At 30.1% G+C, this 22,303-nt stretch overlaps 2 protein-coding genes across 3 annotated transcripts; one reads left to right on the forward strand and one right to left on the reverse strand.

The window, feature by feature from the left end:
* Window positions 1-609: 609 nt before the first annotated feature.
* LOC106762636 (G-type lectin S-receptor-like serine/threonine-protein kinase At4g27290) lies at window positions 610-4,390 on the reverse strand. Of its 2 annotated transcripts, none has more exons than XM_022781250.1 (7): window positions 3,070-4,390; window positions 2,544-2,669; window positions 2,204-2,352; window positions 1,913-2,123; window positions 1,598-1,835; window positions 1,366-1,519; window positions 610-1,054 (listed from the first exon to the last, which is right to left on the reverse strand). In XM_022781250.1, the coding sequence occupies exons 1-7, from the start codon at window positions 4,331-4,333 to the stop codon at window positions 746-748; spliced, it is 2,451 nt and encodes an 816-aa protein (XP_022636971.1). In that variant the 5' UTR covers window positions 4,334-4,390; the 3' UTR covers window positions 610-745. The 2 variants fall into 2 exon arrangements, with proteins under 2 accessions (XP_022636971.1, XP_022636970.1); XM_022781249.1 differs by having other exon boundaries at window positions 3,067-4,390.
* A 13,837-nt stretch (window positions 4,391-18,227) lies between these two features.
* On the forward strand, window positions 18,228-22,102 carry LOC106762635 (G-type lectin S-receptor-like serine/threonine-protein kinase At4g27290). Its single transcript, XM_022781251.1, has 7 exons — window positions 18,228-19,561; window positions 19,903-20,077; window positions 20,253-20,401; window positions 20,481-20,691; window positions 20,769-21,006; window positions 21,086-21,239; window positions 21,556-22,102. The coding sequence occupies exons 1-7, from the start codon at window positions 18,260-18,262 to the stop codon at window positions 21,862-21,864; spliced, it is 2,538 nt and encodes an 845-aa protein (XP_022636972.1). The 5' UTR covers window positions 18,228-18,259; the 3' UTR covers window positions 21,865-22,102.
* The last annotated feature ends 201 nt before the right edge of the window (window positions 22,103-22,303 follow it).

The raw sequence follows: 22,303 nt of genomic DNA on the forward strand, positions 1-22,303 counted from the left end.
ATAATGGTAACGTTCTTCTTTTAAATATATTTCTTCTTTTCTCGTGATCTTTAAATGGATTTACTTATAAGATAAGGTCTTTTTATTAATACAAATATAAAACTTACCATCACAATTTTGTTTTGTTTCACTGACTATGTAGTATAAATGTGTTTTTCTTTGTCAAGAACGTGACTTTTAATATTACTTTAATCCAACCAAATTCATTATAAATGTAAAAGATAATCTCTTCTTAGGATTCCGATTTCTATAGGATTCGGATTAAATGAATACAAAGTACATGAAAACTCATTTTTAATTTCTTTTAGTAGCCCGCTTTACATAGTAAGTGTGTAATATATATATATATATATATATATATATATATATATATATATATATATATATATATATATATATATATATATTATGGTAATAAAGCTTAAATTTTCTTATGTAGATGAAATATTTAGAATTTTGAAACACGCCATTTCACAGTATTGGCACACAAGGGCTCGTCTCCTTGTGGTGTACTTTCCTCAACGTCACAGTGAACGGGAAAGTAATATATAATACAACTTGTTCTAATGTTACCACGGAAGAGATTGTAAACGATCTTGGTGATGACAGAGTAAAAATTTTGCACTTTAAAATTAAACTGAAAGTACACCATTTACACAAGTTTCAGCATATACCATATACACAAGTTTCAGCATATTTGAACAGCTATTCATTTATATATCTATATCATTACTTGAAAAATGTTCTATCGCACCTCTAACGATGAAATTGAAACTTCATTTACTGAACACTTTTCATATTGCTTTGAAGATTCAGTGTCAGCTATATTATCTTTTCCTATATAGAATCCAGGTTCACTTGGTTTTGGTAGCAACTTCTCACCATTTAACATCAAAACGACAGATGACATATTAGGCCTATTTTCTGGATTCTGTTGTACACACAACAGACCCACATGAATGCACCTCAATATTTCTAAAGATAAGTCTCCACCATCATCTAATATCTCATCCATTAACTCCAGTGGCCTTTCTTCATTCCATAATCTCCACGCCTGAAATCACAAATAGGAATATCAAGAGTCAGTTCATTCCCTACTCAAATTTTCTATTCAAACATATGGGAGTTTCAATGATAAAACTTAAAGCAAACTTTCATGTTTCTATATGATGCTTTCAAAACCTTTTACATGATTATTTGGGAGGGTATGAGTGTTGCTCTGGAGTTTACTTTCAACTATAGTTCAATTACATTGAGTATATGCACGAACTAGTTTTCATTTTAAGTTTCATAATTCTTCAGGTTTGACTTGGACAAACAAATTATATAAGGAAACTAGGTATCAAGAAACCACTTCAAGCTTACATGGCCAAGAAGGTTGAGAAGATGATGGTGAGGGTCATGAAATCCACGATTCTTCCTTCCACTAATTATCTCAATAACAATTACGCCAAAACTGAAAACATCAGATTTGGTTGAGAAAGAACCATGCACTACATATTCTGGAGGCATATAGCCACTGCAAAAACAGTATGAAAGTAAGGAAAAGTGGTTGTGTAGCAATATAGCTTTGTTAAACAAAAATTAAGTTTCTTACTGCGTTCCCATCACTCTGTTTGTATTTTCTTCAGCTTGATCTACTCCAAATATTCTTGCTAATCCAAAATCGGATATCTTTGGAATCATATTATCATCAAGAAGAATGTTACTTGTTTTGATGTCTCTATGTATTATTCTAAGTCTGGAATCTTGATGAAGATACATAAGACCTCGAGCAATTCCCTCGATAATTTTCAACCGCTTAGCCCAACCTAGTAATTTGCCTCGCATTGTATCTGGCAACATTCATTTTGTCAAGTTAACATGGAAATAACACGAAAGCAAAAAATTGGACGGGAGTGAAAGAACAAACCAAAAATAAAGTAATCCAAACTTCTGTTGGGCATGAATTCATAGATCAACAACTTCTCATCTTGTTGAATAGAACAACCAAGAAGTTTTACAAGATTACGGTGCTGAAGTGTTGCCATCAACTTTACTTCATTTTTGAACTCCTCAGTTCCCTGTCTCGAAGTTTTTGAAAGTCTCTTCACTGCAATCTCTTGTCCATCTATCAACGTTCCCTAGTAATGATTTTGAAAATTTTGATACTTGAAAATCAGTACGAATAACTAGGTAACCAAGAACAAATTTGACCACCTACCTGGTGTACTGTTCCAAAACCACCTTCTCCTAACTTGTTTGTGTNAGAAAAATGATTTGTGGCAATATCAATGGTTGAAAAATCAAACATTGTCGGTAAGTTGTTGTTTTCCTTCTCCATCATGTGCTTCGAGGGAATAGATTTTTTCACTACTCCCAATGTAGCAGGAGACATGAATTGCTTATAAATAATATTATATTTGTGCTTATAATGTAAACCAGAGAAATAGACATTAGGTGAACAAGAAAACAAACTTGAGAACTGAAAAATAATCTTTCATTTCAATATTATTCTTCTTTCATTGAAATGTAATATACTTCATAAATTATAAATTCTTCACCTGGCTTGGGATGCTTCATCCCTTTCATACGTTTTGAAGTCGCCCACACAAGAATTGTTAGTCCAACTATGAATGTAACAAGTCCTACCACAATCCTCGCAAGTCTCTTCTTATTCCTTCTTGGATCTGAGGAATGAAATTAGTGTCAATCCACAAGTAGCTCTAAGCTTACAATTCAGGGAAAAACAAAAAAGGAGAAAGGCATGTTAATACAGAACAACTTCAACATGGAAGCAGAATCTAGTATTATTATAATTTGATCTGACACATGACTATTGGCCATATATGCTTGTTGATGGTAAGCAGAATCTAGTATTATTATAATTTCATCCTGTTAGTTGTCTAATATAATTTACAAATTTGATGGAATACAATGGAGGAAAGGTTTTGAATGCATTCTTTGATGGAACCAAGTAATATTCCATTTCATTCCTTTTTCTGTTCTATTAATTCCAACTTATCATAAATTATATTTCCTCTAAATCTGACAAAAAGGCATTAGAGGGAAATGGAATGAAATTACCACGTTCAGAGAATGACAGTCGTATATGAATTTCTTGCCCTTGATTAGTGTGAGTTCTCATGTCCACAATGTCATGGAACCAAAGCAAACAACCACTCCCACCATCTCTAATATCTGAATTTGCATACGCAGTACAAGAGCAATTTCTCAAACACAGTGTCTTACATTCCTTAAGGCTCAAGCTCCTGTTAAACCAGGAAGAAGACGTTTCTGGAAGCTTTATTCCTGTGTACTTCTTAAACCAATCTCCATTATCACAACTTAACTTTGTTCTTCTGACACAACCACCAGACCATTCATGGGAATCCCACTTTGCTTGAAACTTTGGTGTGAATCCTTGCAAGCATTCACATTTTGGAAGATTATTAATATTGCAGATAGAGTTGACATCACAAGTGGAAAAATATTCACACTTATCTATTGGATAACTGCTTACAACATCCCAACTTTGTCTTTTGTTTGACCATAGAAAACGCTCTGTAGCCCCGCTTGGATTGAGTTTGAGCCTTGTTATACTAAGTTCTGAACTGTTTAACGTTTCATATCCATAAGAAACCCCTTTGTTAGTGAACTCCAAAGAGAAATTCAATGAACTGAACGTTCTGTCCCAAGAAACACCACTGAAAAGATAGCCATTCCAAGGCCCTGTGCTGTAAAAAATTGTAGTTCCGTTTGTAGTAACTTGTTGAGGATAGCCCTTTGTATCGATCATAAAAGAAAACTCACCTTCAGCTGGATCATCAATGTCCCTCCAAGACGTGAGATACTGATATGGACCAGTAACAAAATCACTTTTGAGTTTCATTCCTTCAAGGAAAGTGTCTCCAGGATAATCAAAGCTTTCCCACAAGAAGTTCTCTGAGCTCTCTCCATCTTTTACAACAAGGTTTCCTGATTCTAAAAGCTGCATAACTGGTTTCACTGCAATTTTTGATGAGTTGGAGAACCACACTCTTCCTCCGGAGCCATCAAGAATGACAAGATTTCCTTGATGAGTAAGTTTCAGAAGTGCTGTTGAGTTTTGTGCTGGGACATTCCTGTTGGCAACCCACACAATAATCCTAGGTGATATGCCCTTGTACCATATACCAAAATATTGTCTTCTTGAGTTTCCGAAGTCAAAAAATCCTGCTTCAAAGGTTCCTGCAGAAGAAACAAGTGTCTCATGATATTGTAAGGTCTGATTTGGGGTGATAAGTGTATATTGATGAGAGGAAGTGAATATGAAACAAAAGAAGATTAGCATGAGAATTTGTTGGCTCTCCATTGTGTTTCTGTATGTTTGTGATGGTTACTACCACGTACTCTTAAAGAAATATTCTATGGGAAATGATATCTTGACACCTGACACTATTTTGACACTGCACACGTTGTACGATTTTAAATTAAAAAAGTTGAGACAGGGGTATGTTTGGAAAAAAAAACCAAAGGTTGTTTTTTAATTTGAAATCGTCCAACCACATTTTTACATGTGTGTAGTGTCAAAATAGTGTGAAAAAAATGGTGTTAAAATTTTATTTTCCATATATTCTATATTGCTTATTCAACTCTGCCATTTTGATCATTTCAAAATTTCCTTTTAAAATTCATTCTAAATACATCGCCACGTTAACATTATCAACTGAATTTGGTGTATCGCCTACGTTAACTCACTAAGGTCTTGGTCAGAAAAATACAAGTTATTTCACAAACGAAAAGGTTTATTAATCCTATTTCGTTTGTTTGTAAGTTAACTATAAAGAGTTGACTTTGCACATTTTCCCTGCAACTTCCCATATGAGAATATTTATTTAATATATTTTTTTATTTAAATTAGTTTTTAAAAAATATTCCAATTTTAAAAATATCTTTCAGTTTTAGAAATCAGTTATTATTTTAGATTGAGTATAAACATTTGATATATGATATATTGTTACATTTTGCAAGTATATAGATGAATAAAATACAATTGGAAGTTCCTCCATACAACATATCTCTTATATATTTCACATCTTTCATATTTTAATAATCTCTAAAAGTAGAAATAAATGAATATTCTATTAACAAATGTTAATAACTTTTAAAACCTAAGATAATTTAAATATATATATATATATATATATATATATTAATTTTAATACGTCTTTTAAAATAAAATCATAATAAAATTCATTTTTTATTTTAATTATTAAATGATATAAAATTATAAAAAAATAAAACATTTCAAATCAATATACCAAATTGTCAAAAAATAATATAAAAAATAGAACAATAAGAATAATTTCAATAGTTTAATTATTTATTAAATACAAGTAAAGTATTGTCAAATCAAAATTAGGAGAACTGTATCCATGAATAATTTGTTTTATGTACTCTTCAAAACCCTTTGCTTTTTATAATTATTTTACGCGAACTTAACTGTTGGAGGAAGATTTCACATTTAAATTCACAGTATTTGTAGGTACAATTTTATTCTATAAGTCAATAGTATAAGATTGATTTAAATGTAAAGTTTTTAAAACTTATTATTTAAAGTATTATTTAATAAAATTTGTTGTTTGATATACATATAATCTTATTTGTTCAATATATATGTCTGGACATGATTGTGTTAAAAATTCTGTATTGATTCCACATGAAGATGAAGAGATGAATTAACTTATATAAATAATACAAACTGAATTGATGAACTTGACTTAAAATTTTAAATATCATAGGTATGAAATAAAATAAAGGAGAGAAAAAAAAGGATAATTAGATAACGAAACTGTGGTACCTAAATATTTTGGAGACACAATATTAATAAGATATATGAGTCTAACCATATAAGGGATTGACATTACTCTTTATCAAAAATCGTAAGATAATGGGTTAATGGATCTTTCATCTTTATATAGTGTTCTACTTTCTCATTTCTATTTAGTGTGAGACTTAGACTCAGAATTGTACCAAAATCATGCTTATATTATTATTAATGAAGAAAACAAGAAAAAAGGTATCTTTAAACCCATTCTCATATTCTCTTTTCTTCTTTTCTTCTCTACCTCTCTCTAAACAAAGAACAAAGCATAGACTTCTTACCACCACTCTTTCACCCTATTTAAACACCACATAGCCAATTTACCAAACATTGCTTTTCACTTATCCATTTCGTTCTTTTAATAAAACTACTTAATGCTAATTTTATGAGAATCAATTCTAACTTAATGCTAACTTTATGAGAATCAAATCTTTTACATTAAAAATGTTTAATATTGTATTTATTTAAAGAAAAATATTAATAAAATTTTAATTATAAAGTAAACTATCTCTTCTTATATTACTTTATTTTTGTGCTATATTCTTTTTAGTTAATTAAATATAAAAATTATGATTAAATCTATAATATTATTTTGGCCCACACTATTTTCTTGTATTGAATCAGCAATTTTGAATCTGGATAATAATTAACACTATCATAAAATTAGATATGAAAAACTAATAAATTATAGTAATATTACTATCTATAATTTTTTTAAATGAATTATTAGAATTAGTATAAATTGTAAAACACATCATGACTAAGAAAACAATGAATGGTAAGTCCATTATTGATTAGTAAAAGAAATTTTTATAATTTTAAAAAATGGAAAAACTTTTTCTTAAATTTGTTAATGTAAAAAAGAGTTTAATGCAATTATTAATTATGGACTTCAAGAATATCATAAATTGATGATGAGTAAAATAAAATCTTAAAAGAACCACACAAGAAATATTAATTCGATTCTTTTTAATCAACATCTAGTTAATCCACATAAGTTGAACTATATATTTTACTATAATATTAAAAATGTTTAATTACAAGAAACACTTATGCAACTAGACCAATAGAAAAATAATTTCTTTTTAAAATACGTTTCAAGAAAATTTACGAGTAATAAAAACTCTCAATTACGTACACTGTGGACAAATCTACTAAACCTAAGGTGTGACAAATTATCCAAAGAATTAACCTATAGCTTGAACAATCTCGTCCTTGATGATTCTTGGAAAAAATTAAAATGATTTTTTTTTTAAATATTCTCTTAAATTTTTTTCACATATTAACAATGATGAGACTATTTTTTCAAATCAACATATCTTAAATAAAATAAAAATTGTTTATTTTCTGGCATTAATTACAATATCATTTTTATTAACCATAACTTCACATTTATTAATAATATGTGAAGATAAATAATCAAACTGACGCAACAATTTAATCAAAGATAAGTCGTACCACATAGCCAAGCTTATTAATTTCTTTTAATAACAATTAATAAAAATATTAATTTCTTTTAATAACAAATAATTAAAAACAATTAATGAAAAATGATTAAGGAATAATATTAATGATTTCTTATTAATTTAATGTAAATAATTTCTTTTTATATCATAATAGTGTATTTTTTTTATAACAATGTAAAACTCCATAAAATAATATTTTAGAAGTGATAGTAGTTTAAAAACAGTAAGACTCAATTATTTTAATATTAAATGGTTGTAATATAAATAGTTTCATTATTTTTAAACACATCCTCTATCTAGAAATCACTTTTTTAGAGTTCTCTTACTTTTGTCTAAGGGTTCACGTTCTCTACTTGTGTCTGTTTGAATATCAGAGATCGGCTGAGTGATCATCGCAGCGAGATCTTCAAATCTAACTGATTAGTTTCTTAGATGGAGTAAGTTGGTTTTCTACTCATTTCTTTTATTAGTTTTGGTTTTCTTGCATGCTAGCTCTCTTTGTGTTTGCATGTGAAGTTTGAGTCTTTTGTAAGATTCTTTGTTGATCAATAGTCCTAATGATTTACTCTGATCGTGTTTCTGTGGTTCGTGTGAGCATATAGGAATTCTTGTGTGTTGGAGTTGTTTTAGGCTTTTTAGAGCGGTTTGGTCATTTGTCAGGTAATTAAGGGAAGCTAACTAATACTTTTAATTTAAATTATATTTATAATATGTGTTAGATACGTGAAATGTTATGAAATTTGGTGGTTTGATGTGATGAATTTCTGTTATGAATTGGTTGAATGTTACTAGCCATAGATGATTTATGGTGATTAGGAATGATTGTGTAATTGATTTGAATTATGCTAAAATATTGTTGTGATATGGTAAAAGTACTTGGATAGTTGGGGTTTAAATTTTTTAGTTTAATATTAGAAAATTAAAAGGGATTTCCTTGTCAAATTAAAGGTGTTTACTGATCTGAATTGATGAGAATAAGGAAAGGATTTAGTGGTTTAGCCATTGGGTATATGTATGGTAAAGGGTTATGATTTTGGGTGAAAAAGGTGGTTTTAACAAGCGAAATTCTAAGGAACTTGGTTCTTGAGTTATTTATTAGTTAGAAATTTTAGTTTGGGTCATTTAAGACTTAGCTAGCTTCTTATTAGGCTGAAATAAAATCCATAAGCATACTAAATTGGTTGTTGGGTTGTGATGAGTGAGATTGATCTAATGGATTGAGTCATTACCATTTCAGCTAATTGATATCCAAACCAAGGTTTAAACATGTTTTCCAAATAATTTCGAGTATTAGGATACCAATTTGGTCATTTGGAATTGATTCAATACACAAAGATCAAGAATTAGAGATGTTAGCTTTATGGTATGGCGTTGAGGTGCACATAGTGGCACTAAGCGTCACGTTTGTATGTTTACATGTGGTTCATTTTTGCAATGATCGCCTGGTTGGTTTAAGCAGAGGAGATATCTTTGGTGACCAGGTGCTAGGAAGACATGAAGATGAGACATAGAGATAAAAGTTTTGTTTCAGCTTCATTTGTTTTAAAAGACCCTATTACATTTTTGGTTTGCATCTTATATACTTCTTTGAGTTAAATACTTTTTTATTATTGAAGATGTGATGAATCCTATAGTAGAGGAATACTATGAAAATTGAGATGTTACATTTTTGTATCAGAGCAATTCGTCCTTAAGATAACTTGAGGGTTATGAGTTTGTCGTGTCTTCCCAAGTCTAAATTGTAGAATTTGTATATCTAATTAAAAGTATTAAGGATAGAAAATGTTTTGATAAGAGTAATGAGGGTGCAAATTGATAACTATATCAAGGATGGTTTTCCTTTCTTAATTATGACAGTTTAGGGAAAGAAAGAGTTATGGATCTAGTTATGTTTTCTATAGTGATTATGGTCATGTCCTTGTTTTTGTGATAGTTCTAAGTACTCTATAATTATAGAAGAACGTAGATCCAAGAATAACTTAACATGCACATAACATTGTTGTAGTAACAATTTGATGAGTTAAGCGAATTCATTAATAACCAAATGAATACCTCAATAAATAATTATGTGCAAACGCACATCTTCTCATGCAAATATCAAGAAATGAATCAATGCCACTTCATGTGGTTTTTACTTAGGTGTGCATTATGATTCTAAATGCATGTAGTGCTAAGAAATAATTGGTTAGTTTGATGAAAATCTGCAATGTTGGAGCCCATACTTGTTTGAAGGTGAATGCTTTCCATTAATGCATGGAATTGTGATAAACAAATATTTAGACTACCTTTTTATCATCATTATTATACTGGTACATATGACTATTCATCAACCATAGACCAGACAATCAATTATTAGTAAAATACATAAATAACCTTTATTAAGATCAAATCAAATGATTGCGAAGTATCTACATATATTATCTGAACAGTTTAAACGAACAACTACAAGAAGACTTAAAACACAAAACTACTTTTAGACACCTTAAACAAATGTTAAATATTGATCTCGATCCTACACTCCAAAATATTTTAGAATCTACTGTAAAAGCAAATACTCAATAAAAAAAATCCAATAGTGACAATAATAAAACGAATGGAAAAGTTTCAGAATAAAATTATATATGTCCAAAAAATCATCGATGTAGTCTGGGTATTCTTCACATTTGATTTTTAAAATATTAAACATTATTTTTAGACATTTTAATGTTGTGACATTTGTTTAAAAGTTTTAAATCCGTGTCATGTTATCTAGTAAGCCTAAATAAATGAATATTCTATTAACAAATGTTAATAACTTTTAAAACCTAAGATAATTTAAATATATATATATATATATATATAATTTTAATACGTCTTTTAAAGGTAAATTCATAATAAAATTCTGAATTTTAAAAGGAATAATATTTCGAATAGGTTAATTGATCTAATGATATTATATCATTGAAGACAAACACTTGTTAATTTGTATACAATAAGAGTAATATTAATCATAAAAAATTATATGTAAATAAAATTATAATTAATTAAATATTATCAAATCACTTTTGTTATCACAGTTAAAAAAAATTGAAGTTCGGTTTATTATAATTATAACTATATATATAATTCTTATAACATATATAATATATTTAAGATTTAAATAAAATATATAATGTAATATAATTTAGTATTTTAATTTTTTATTTTAATTATTAAATGATATAAAATTTTAAAAAATAAAACATTTCTAATCAATATACCAAATTGTAAAAGATTATATTTTAAAAAAAAAAAGAACAATGAGAATAATTTCAATAGTTTAATTATTTATTAAATACAAGTATTATCAAATCATAATCATTTTCTTTTTCTCTCTCTATTTTATTTTATTTTATACGTATAATATTTAAGTTTTAACTCAATCTCATTAACTCAGTTTGTATTACTTATATACGATCATTCATCTTTATATCTCTAATCAGTACAAAATTTTTAACACCATCTCATTGTATCAAGCTATATGCATATTGAATAAGTGAAATTATAATTTATATGCATATTGAATAAGTGAAATTATATGTTTCACATCCAAGCAATCTTATTAAATAATATTTTAAATGACAAATTTTAACAACTTTACATTTAACTCAATTTTATAATATCGATGTATAAAATAAAATCTGCACCTATACATATTGTGAATTTAAATGTGGAATATTCTTCTAACAATTAAGTTCATATAGAATAATTATAAAAAGAAAACATGCTTATATCATTATTAATGAAGAAAAGAAGAAAAAAGATATGTTCTATGCTTTGCAGCAACAAGCGTTTTTAATGCAGTAGCCACCAGCAGGATGAGGAACACTCAAGCAAAATTTGTTGCAGGCATTGTTATCTGGGCAATGTCCTTCATTGTCGGAGCAAATCAACAACTCTCCATCGCTTTTTCCATTCTTCTCTGATGAACACACAACCAAACCAATACATATCATTCCCAACAAAACTATGTTCATCTTTAAACCCATTCTCATATTCTCTTTTCTTCTTTTCTTCTCTGTTTCTCAAAACAAACAACAAAGCATAGACTTCTTACTACCACTCTTTCACCCTATTTAAACACCACATAGCCAATTCACCAAACATTGCTTTTCACTTTTCCATTTTGCTCCTTTAATAAATCTACTTAATTTTAATTTTTTTACAATCTAACTTTATGAGAGTCAAATCTTTTACAATAAAAAATGTTTAATATTGTTATTTATTTAAAGAAAATAATTAATAAAATTTTAATTATTTATTAATAATTTTAATTATTATTTATTATTTATTAATAACATGGGAAGATAATTAAGATGATATAACAATTTAATAAAAAATAAGCCATACCACATAGCTAATTAATGAAAAGTATTAATTTCTTTTAATAACAATTAATGAACAGTTTTTTAGTTAGTAAGTTGGTTTTCTACTCATTTCTTCGTTCAGTTTTATTTTTTTTGTATGCTAGCTCTCTTTGTGTTTGCATGTGAAGTTTGAGTCTTCTATAAAGATCTCTGTTGATCAGTGGTTCTAATAATGTACCTTGATCGTGCTTCTGTGGTTCGTGGAAACATATAGGAATTCTTGTACGTTGGAGCTGTTTTAGGCTTTCTAGAGCGGTTTGGTCATTTATCAGGTAAGGAAAGCGGTTTGGAGAGGACGACTGCCAGCGCAGATGGCGGTGACGGTGCTGGATGATGCTGCGGCTAGGGTTTCTTGGAGAGAAATTAGGGTTTGTCTGGAAATGGTGATGATGAGGTGTCAGGGTGGTGATGTGGCAGGAACTTTTTTAAACTTTTTTTAAACTAAAAAATCATTTCAATTCACCTCAGGCAACATTTTTGACGCCGTTCACAAAATTTAACGACAGAGACTGTATTGTTTCAACTTTTCATAAATAAGGACCAAATTGAACTACTTCAAAATACAGGGACCTAATTGACGTAAAACTGCACAAATAAGGACATCCGAATCAATTAAACCAATTAAAAAAGAAGAATGTAACCCAAAAGTAATATAATATAAGAATAAATTATTCATATTTTTTATTAATTAATTTTTTCTTTAAATAAACAATAACATTAAACATAAAGGATTTTATTTCCAAAAAGTGAAAGTGAGCATCAAATATGATTATTAATGTGTGGTGTTTAAATAGGGTGTAAGAGTGGTGGTAATCCATCAAAGAAAAGAAGAGAAGATGAATGTAAAGATTAACATAGTTTTTTTTGTTGGGGATGATATGCATTGGTTTGGTTGTGTGTTCAAGTAGGGATATTGTGGAGAATGTTAAAAGCGATGGAGATGGCTGGATATTTTGCTTCATCGACTTAGGAAATTGTCAAGATAACAATGTTTGTAACAAAAAGTGTGAGAGTGCTTCCTTTGCTCGTGGTGGCTATTGCAAGCATAAGGATTGTTGCTGCAAAATATGAAACATCTCTCTTTCTCTTCTCATTAATAACATAAGCATCTTACTTTATTTATTTATGTCTCTTTTTTTCTTTCTCTCCCTCTATTTTATGTAGAGCTGTCAAAATAACCAGATTCTTTTGAGAAAAAAATTGTGTTGTCTCTACCACTACACCTGTCGCTAGGGACGACATCGTCTAACTATCGGAGTAACAGTTTCGATTGACGATCACACAATTTCAATTGTCTCGGTCAGATGACCACTGATGTCTTCTCAATGCCTTTTAACATTGTAGATTTACTCTCTTTTTTCTATCGTATGTGGTGACACGTCTCATCTTGACGAAGTGGATCTTTTGTGTAACATCCCAATTATATAAAAAATATATATAATATAAAGTGCTGCATATATAATACGAGAAAGCAGTTAGGAGTAACTATCAGATGAAGTACATTATAATACAATCATCCAAAAGAAAGGAGAAATTAAAACCTTGCTTGCAATAAGGTTAACTCAAAATATAAGCAAGCTAGATACAAAAAGAACTAAGTTATATACATGTATGATCCTGTCTGGCCTATACTACTCTGCAGTATCTGGAACATCGGCTTCATCCAAAACATGCTCCAGTGGCACCTCTCCTACCTCTGCTCACATCCAATTTGGATGATCATTGCAAAAGAAAAACGAACACATACAAAACAAACAACCAAGCAGCAAGGGTAAGCTAGATTTTTAAAGAGTGTACAAGTTATATAAGACTGGCTAGAATAAAATGAACATGCAAGCAAACAAATCATAGAAGAATAGTTTTATTAGGTTATGTTAGAATTAGACTCATCCGGACCTAGAATGAATATCGAGCTATGGCGGGTTATGCACTTGTGGTGGCCTCTACTGCTTTGCAAAGCCAATTGCTATGGGTTCCACCCTACCACCACAAGATTAGTCCGCTATCACTCATCTTGGCCCATTTAAAATGGAGACAACCAAGACTAGGACCTCTTACTACTCTCACCACATGACATATTCTTCTCTAAGTGAGATGGAATAGCCATTAGAGTGTTAAGGAAAACCCCCAAGACTGAGTTACCTATATTCATTCCAGAAACTTAATTTTAATCTCACCAAGAGATGTAAATTAATTCATTAAGTCATATTACACCACATGGAACACAATCATTCTTTAGTTATGTTATAAAAACAACTTATACATACTCAAACATTACATATTTTCAGAAAAACATCACTTATTAAAGCAAATATCTTTATAATCTTTAACTACCAATACTTAATTAATTCAAATAGCTTGGAGACCCTCACTAATGGCTCCGGAAGGGTCAAAAACCCCCAGAACAACCTAAAGAACGTCCAGAAATTGTCCTGCATCTTACTTTATTTATTTATGTCTCTTTTTTTTTTCTCCCTCTATTTTATGTAGAGCTGTCAAAATGAATCACAATTCGCGGATCAATTCGGTCCACCACGAGTTTGAGCCGAGTTGAGTTTAAAAAAATTGTATTTTTTTATGCGGGTCAGATTTCAATCCGGCTCATTTAAATTTTTGCTTGAAAAAATTATTTAGGTTCTCTATTTTCAAAATTAATTAAATATCTATGTTGGAAGTAAAATTTGGGAGTGAAATTTGTTTAGGTTTGAATTATAGAAAGTTTGTAATTTTTTTTATTTAAGAAAAAATTATAATTAAATGGGCCAATGAACCAACTCGTTTACCCACCAACCCGTGGTAGGTCGGACCGGATTCGAATTTTTCTGCCTCGCTAATAAACGAGCCACCAGGTTGGGTTGGCTCACTAAGTGACCAACCCGTGGTGGACCGGACCGGGTCGAGCCGGGTTATCGATTTTGACAGCTCTAATTTTATGTTATTAAATACTAAACATAATTTTTAATCTAATTCTTATGCGTTTTGATAAATCCTTCGTATTGTTCTTAAATATTCTTTTATGCAAAATAAACACTTACAATTTATAAAATTCGAGTCCATCATCCAAAGCATATGAAATAACAATAAAAAAAGGATAATGATAGATAGACAACATTTTTTGACAACATTTAAACATCGTCATACGTGTCATTGTGTGATTGGTCCAAATGATATAATGACACCACCATGGACCAATCACACAATGACACATATGATGATGTTCAAATATTATCAAAAAAATGTTGTCTAAGAATCTTTATCCATAAAAAAAAATGGCTCAAAAGAGAAAACGGCCTAGCCAAAAAGAGACTTCGAGTGATTTCCATCACATGACTTTTTGTTTCATTATCTTGATTACTTGTCTTTACAAATTAATAAATATAAAGTTATGGTTACAAAATTATGTTGTAAGGACAAGTAATTTGTTATACATGTATTGTCATCTTGTTATAATTTTCACATTTAATTGAATAAGAAGAATATAATATACGAACAAATTATTATTATTATTGTAATTAATTATTATTTATCTTTAAATAAAAAATCATTAAACATTTAATGTAAAAGAGTTGACTTAGTTAGAGTTTTTCACATTTAATTAATTAAGAAGAATATTCTAGATAAAAGTTAAATTAAACATTTAGTGCAAAACAGTTGACTTTCTAAAATGAAAATGAACATAAAATAATATTACTAATATGTAAGCTAAGAGTTATCAAAATGGGTCACAATCTGCATGTTAATCCGATCTATCACGGATTCGAACATAATACTTGGTTCTTTGATTGTCTGTTTCTCACTGGATGCTGCTGTTCTCGGTCAATCTGCTTCATTTTGATGGTACGCTTTTACTATAGGAGTTCAAGCTTTATACATTGATAACATAATGTTCATGGATCGTTTTTTCCTGATTTCAATTTCTAATTGCTTGAGTTGCAGGTTCAATATATGGCTGGTAGAGATAAAGATGGATTTTTATAACAAATTCATTAATCATATTGTCATGATTGTATCATTAAACTTTTATATAGGGTATGTTAGATTTTTTTAGTTGCAATGTTTCTTAAACATTATGATTTTTTTATATATATATTAACATGGTTTTTGATAAATATATTTTATTTTAAATCATCAATAAAATTAATTTTTATACATTTTATTTATTTTTTATTATAAGAAAAATAAATTTTATTAAATTAAAAAATCATGAATGTTGATAAGTAATTATGAATAAAGGAGTTTTCAGATCTTCATAAAATAAAAATAAAAGTTACTAAAAAAAGGTTAAAATCTTCCAAAAAAAAACATTTACAAACCTTCCAAAAAAAACTTTTACAATATAAATTTGATGAGTCATTAAAAATTTGTGTAAATTAATAGTTATGATATTAATTATCTGTGTCAAAGTTTTAAAAATCTCCATAAATTATTATATAAAGTAAAAACTTTTGTAAATTAAAAAGTAAATATTCACTGAATATTTGGAGGGTTTTTGCTTCATCTATATAATATTACAGATCAATTAACGTATTCGAAATATTATTCCTTTTATAATTTAAAATTTTATTATAATTTTACTTTTAAAAAGCGTCTTAAAAATTAAAAAAAATATATTTAAATTAGTTTAAGTTTCAGGAATTATTAAAATTAGAATAATCATTTATCCAACTTTTGTACCATAGGCTTACGAAATAACGTGAAAACAAATGTCACAACTTTGAAATGTCTTAATAATGTTTAATATTATAAAAACCAAATATAAAAGAGAATATCCAGACTAAATCGATGATTTGTAAGATGATAACTTTGAGTGCTGCTCCTTCTGCTGACTTTTCATTCGTCATAGTTTTGAGTTCTAGAAGACAAATTTATGATGCTTTCTTTGTTTTCTTTGGTTAGTACTACTAGTAAAAAATTCACCATTTCATACTCAGATTCAACTCTTTCAAATACTAATCAAAACAGTAGCATTATGTACTCTTGGTTTTCCGAAGACACTGCTGTGGTGCTGATTTTTCATTAGTCAAAGTTTTGTACATTACAAATAAGAATTTGGCAAAGGTGAACAAAAGATATAAATTTCTCAGATCAATTCATAACTACTCAAATTTATATTACTTTAATTTCACTTTAAATTATTCTCAAATCTAAATTTATACTTTTGAATTTTAAGTCTCATCTATTTTATCCAGTTTGGATCAAATCTAGATGAATAATATTTTGAATTTTGAAAATCTAAAATCAAAGGAAGTTTGGGTCCAATTAAGTTAGTTTGAGTCTAAATTAACATAAGTCAATTAAAGTAGAAGAATGAGTTGAATCAAATTAAGCTTAAATCAAACCGAGTTAGTTTAGATCTATATTGAGTGAGTTGATTTAGGTTGAGTCGAGTCAGACTAGGATTAGGTTGAACTAACTCTGCTCGGATTGAGTCAAACCTAAGGTTAAATCCAATAGAATCGAAGATTGAGCCGAAATAACTTAAGACGGAGGTCAAGATGAATTACTCTAGACCCATGATGAGTCAAGTCCATTTGAATTTAAGTTAACTCAAGTTAACTGTGATTGAGGTTAAGGTGAGACGACTCAAACACTAATGAACACAAGTAGTCAAATCGAGTTGAAGTTTAGCTTAACCAATTTAAGGATTGTAGAACTAATAATCAATTCTATTAAGTTCACTAAATTGAATTTAATTGACAAAACGGATTCAATCTAGATTTAATTAAATTTAAACTAAATAAAAAAATTCAAATCTAATTGATTTAGTTAACATTGATGTAGATTACAGTCCAATTTATTCGATGTAGATTATAGTCCAATTTATTCGATCTAGATTGGATTTTGAAAAATCCAAATCCATGATCACCCTTAACCCTACAAAATAAGAGTTTAAGAGTTTGTGACAGGCTAAAGATATAGTGCATCTAAACGAACAAGACTTGACGTTTTGTCCAATTGTAAAGAACACAATCCTATATTGATGTCAAAGAAATTGGTTGGTGAAAGTTTTAAGAAGATACTAAGGTGGGGAAGTTGCAGGAAGACAGTGTGATACACACCATTTGTGCTTGTTTTGACTGATTACGATTCCTTATCTTATATATATGCTATATTTATACTTTATTTTTAATATAATAAGAAAAATAAAAGGACAATAGTACAATACAACCTTGTATGGAACTGAATCTTACGATGATGTCAAAGAAATTGGCTGACAAACGTTTGGAGAAAATACTAAGGAATGGGTAAGTCAACTGTTAGTTAACTTGCATAAATATGCAATAGACTTTTCAGCTGTTGGTAGTTAACTTGCATAAATATGAAATAGACTTCTCAACTTTCTATTCCTTTGATCAAACTTTAAATAGTTAACGTGTGGCCCCTTAGGCAATATACACCACAGAGTGGAAAATGTTAACCAAAAAATGTACTTAGAATTAATTTCAAAAGGAAAGTTTACAATGGAAAAACTGGCAGAGTTGACTAACCAGTTTGAATGTAATATGAATATTTGATTAAGAGTATGATGGTAGAAGTAACCATCACAAACATACCCAAACACAATGGAGAACCAACAAATTCTCATGCTAATCATTTACACTACTTTCTTTTGTTTCATGCCCACTTCCTCTACTATCACTCCAAATCAGTCCTTAAAATATCATGAGACCCTTGTTTCTTCTGCAGGAACCTTTGAAGCTGGATTTTTTGACTTTGGAAACTCAAGAAGACAATATTTTGGTATATGGTACAAGGGCATATCACCTAGGATTATTGTGTGGGTTGCCAACAGGAATGTCCCAGCACAAAACTCAACAGCACTTCTGAAACTTACTCATCAAGGACATCTTGTCATTCTTGATGGCTCCGGAGGAAGAGTTTGGTCCTCCAACTCATCAAAAATTGCAGTGAAACCAGTTATGCAGCTTTTAGATTCAGGAAACCTTGTTGTCAAAGATGGAGAGAGCTCAGAGAACTTCTTGTGGGAAAGCTTTGATTATCCTGGAGACACTTTCCTTGCAGGAATGAAACTCAAAAGTGATTTTGTTACTGGTCCNTATCANTATCTCACGTCNTGGAGGGACAANGATGATCCAGCTGAAGGTGANTTTTCTTATNNGATCGATACAAAGGGCTTTCCTCANCAAGTTACTACANACNNAACTACAATTTTNTACAGCACAGGGCCTTGGAATGGCTATCTTTTCAGTGGNGNTTCTTGGGANAGAATGCACAGATTCTTGAATTTCTCTTTNGAGTTCACTNACAAAGGGGTTTCTTATGGATATGAAACNTTAAACNGTTCANNNCTTAGNANAACAANGCTNANGCTCAATNNAAGAGGGGNTNCAGAGCGTTTTCTATGGTCAAACCAAAGACAAAGTTGGGATATTGTAAACAGTCATCCAACAGATCAGTGTGAATATTTTGCCACTTGTGGTGTCAACTCTATCTGTAATGTTAATAATCTTCCAATATGTGAATGCTTGCAAGGTTTCACACCAAAGTTTCAAGCAAAGTGGGATTCTCATGATTGGTCTGGNGGTTGTGTCAGAANAACAAAGTTAAGTTGTGATNANGGAGATTGGTTTAAGGAGTACACAGGAATAAAACTGCCAGAAACGTCTTCTTCCTGGTTTGACAGGAGCTTGAGCCTTCAGGAATGTGAGACATTGTGTTTGAGAAATTGCTCTTGTACTGCATATGCAAATTCGGATATTAGAGATGGTGGGAGTGGTTGTTTGCTTTGGTTCCATGACATTGTGGACATGAGAACTCACACTGATCAAGGGCAAGAAATTCATATACGACTGCCATTTTCTGAACGTGGTAATTTCATTTCCATTTCCATTTTATGCCTTTTTGTCAGATTTAGTTGAAATATAATTTATGTTAAGTTGGAATCGATAGAAAATAAAGGAATGAAATGGAACATTACTAGGTTTCATCAAAGAATGCATTCTATTCTATTGCATTTAAAACCTTTCCTCAATTGCATTCCATCAAATTTGTAAATTCTATTAGACAACTAAGAGGATGAAATTATAACCATACTAGATTCAGCTTCCCATCAACAAGCATATATGGCCAATAGTCATGTGTCAGAAGTTGGAACTAGCGGTTACAAATTAGCTTCCAAGTTGAAGTTGTTCTGTATAACATGCCTTTCTCCTTTTTTGTTTTTCCCTGAATTGTAAGCTTAGAGCTACTTGTGATTTTTCACTATTTTCATTCCTCAGATCCAAGAAGGAGTAAGAGGTACCTAAATCCGAAGAGACTTGCAGGGATTGTAGTAGGACTCGTTACATTCATAGTTGGACTAACAATTCTTGTGCGGGCGACTTCAAAACGTATAAAAGGGATGACGCAACCGAAGCCAGGTGAAGAATTTACAATTTATGAAGTATTTTACATTTCAATGAAAAGAATAATAATATTGAAATGAAAGATTATTTTTCAGTTCTCAAGTTTGTTTTCTGTAATGCCTATTTATTTGGTTTACATTATGAGCACAAATATAATGTTAATTCATGTCTCCTACTACATTGGAAGTAGTGAAAAAAGCTATTCCCTGGAAACACATGATGGAGAAGGAAAACAACAGCTTACCGATAATGTTTGATTTTTCAACCATTGATATTGCCACAAATCATTTTTCTAACACAAGCAAGTTAGGAGAAGGTGGTTTTGGAACAGTACACAAGGTAGGTGGTCAAATTTGTTCTTGGTTACCTAGTTATTCCTATTGATTGTCAAGTACCAAGTGTTCCAAATCATTGCTAGGGAACGTTGATAGATGGACAAGAGATTGCAGTGAAGAGACTTTCAAAAACTTCGAGACAGGGAACCGATGAGTTCAAAAATGAAGTAAAGTTGATGGCAACACTTCAGCACCGTAATCTTGTAAAACTTCTTGGTTGTTCTATTCAACAAGATGAGAAGTTGTTGATCTATGAATTCATGCCCAACAGAAGTTTGGATTACTTTATTTTTGGTTTGTTCTTTCACTCCCGTCAAATTTTTTGCTTTCGTGTTATTTCCATGTTAACTTGACAAAATGAATGTTGCCAGATACAATTCGAGGCAAATTACTAGATTGGGATAAGCGGTTGAAAATTATCGATGGAATTGCTAGGGGTCTTATGTATCTTCATCAAGATTCTAGACTTAGGATAATACATAGAGACATCAAAACAAGTAACATTCTTCTTGATGATAATATGATTCCAAAGATATCAGATTTTGGATTAGCAAGAATATTTGGAGTAGATCAAGCTGAAGAAAATACAAACAGAGTGATGGGAACGCAGTAAGAAACTTAATTTTTGTTTAACAAAGCTATATTGCTACACAACCACTTTTCCTTACTTTCATACTGTTTTTTGCAGTGGCTATATGCCTCCAGAATATGTAGTGCATGGTTCTTTCTCAACCAAATCTGATGTTTTCAGTTTTGGCGTAATTGTTATTGAGATAATTAGTGGAAGGAAGAATCGTGGATTTCATGACCCTCACCATCATCTTCTCAACCTTCTTGGCCATGTAAGCTTGAAGTGGTTTCTTGATACCTTAGTTTCCTTATATAATTTGTTTGTCCAAGTCAAACCTGAAGAATTATGAAACTTAAAATGAAAACTAGTTCGTGCATATACTCAATGTAATTGAACTATAGTTGAAAGTAAACTCCAGACCAACACTCATACCCTCCCAAATAATCATGTAAAAGGTTTTGAAAGCATCATATAGAAACATGAAAGTTTGCTTTAAGTTTTATCATCCATTGAAACTCCCATATGTTTGAATAGAAGATTTGAGTAGGGAATGAACTCACTCTCAATATTCCTATTTGTGATTTCAGGCGTGGAGATTATGGAATGAAGAAAGGCCACTGGAGTTAATGGATGAGATGTTAGATGATGGTGGAGACTTATCTTTAGAAATACTGCGGTATATTCATGTGGGTCTGTTGTGTGTACAACAGAATCCAGAAAATAGGCCTAATATGTCCTCTATTGTTCTAATGTTAAATGGTGAGAAGTTGCTACCGAAACCAAGCCAGCCTGGATTCTATATAGGAAAAGATAATATTGCTGACACTGAATCTTCAAAGCAATATGAAAGGTGTTCAATAAATGAAGTTTCAATTTCATCCTTAGATGCGCGATAGAACATGTTTCAAGTAATGATATATAGGATGTCATGTTGGTCAACAAAATCTCATTGGGACCACACAGTTTTTTCAATGATGTAACTTTGTTTGCGCATGCCTTTTTTTACCTTCGAAGACTTTGATGTATGCCTCGTAGTGATGGAGATGTTAGTAGGTAGTGGTGTGTGTAACATAGAAGACGACACACACTGCATAATTGAACTTTGTAATTATGTGTTTGTTTCATTGATAAATATCATAGACCTTAAATAATAGTAGGAATAGTGATAAATATAGTAACCCTAAGTTTTAAGAGCATAAAATCACTAATAATGATAGACTCAATGACAAAATTAATCAAATCAAATTGCGACAATAACTAAAAACCGTAACATGGTAATCATGTATCAAATAAATTATGATTCAAATAAAATTACTAATAAACACCTTAGATTTA

Source organism: Vigna radiata, chromosome 5, assembly GCF_000741045.1.
Source record: "Vigna radiata var. radiata cultivar VC1973A chromosome 5, Vradiata_ver6, whole genome shotgun sequence".
Classification (NCBI taxonomy): Eukaryota; Viridiplantae; Streptophyta; class Magnoliopsida; order Fabales; family Fabaceae; genus Vigna; species Vigna radiata.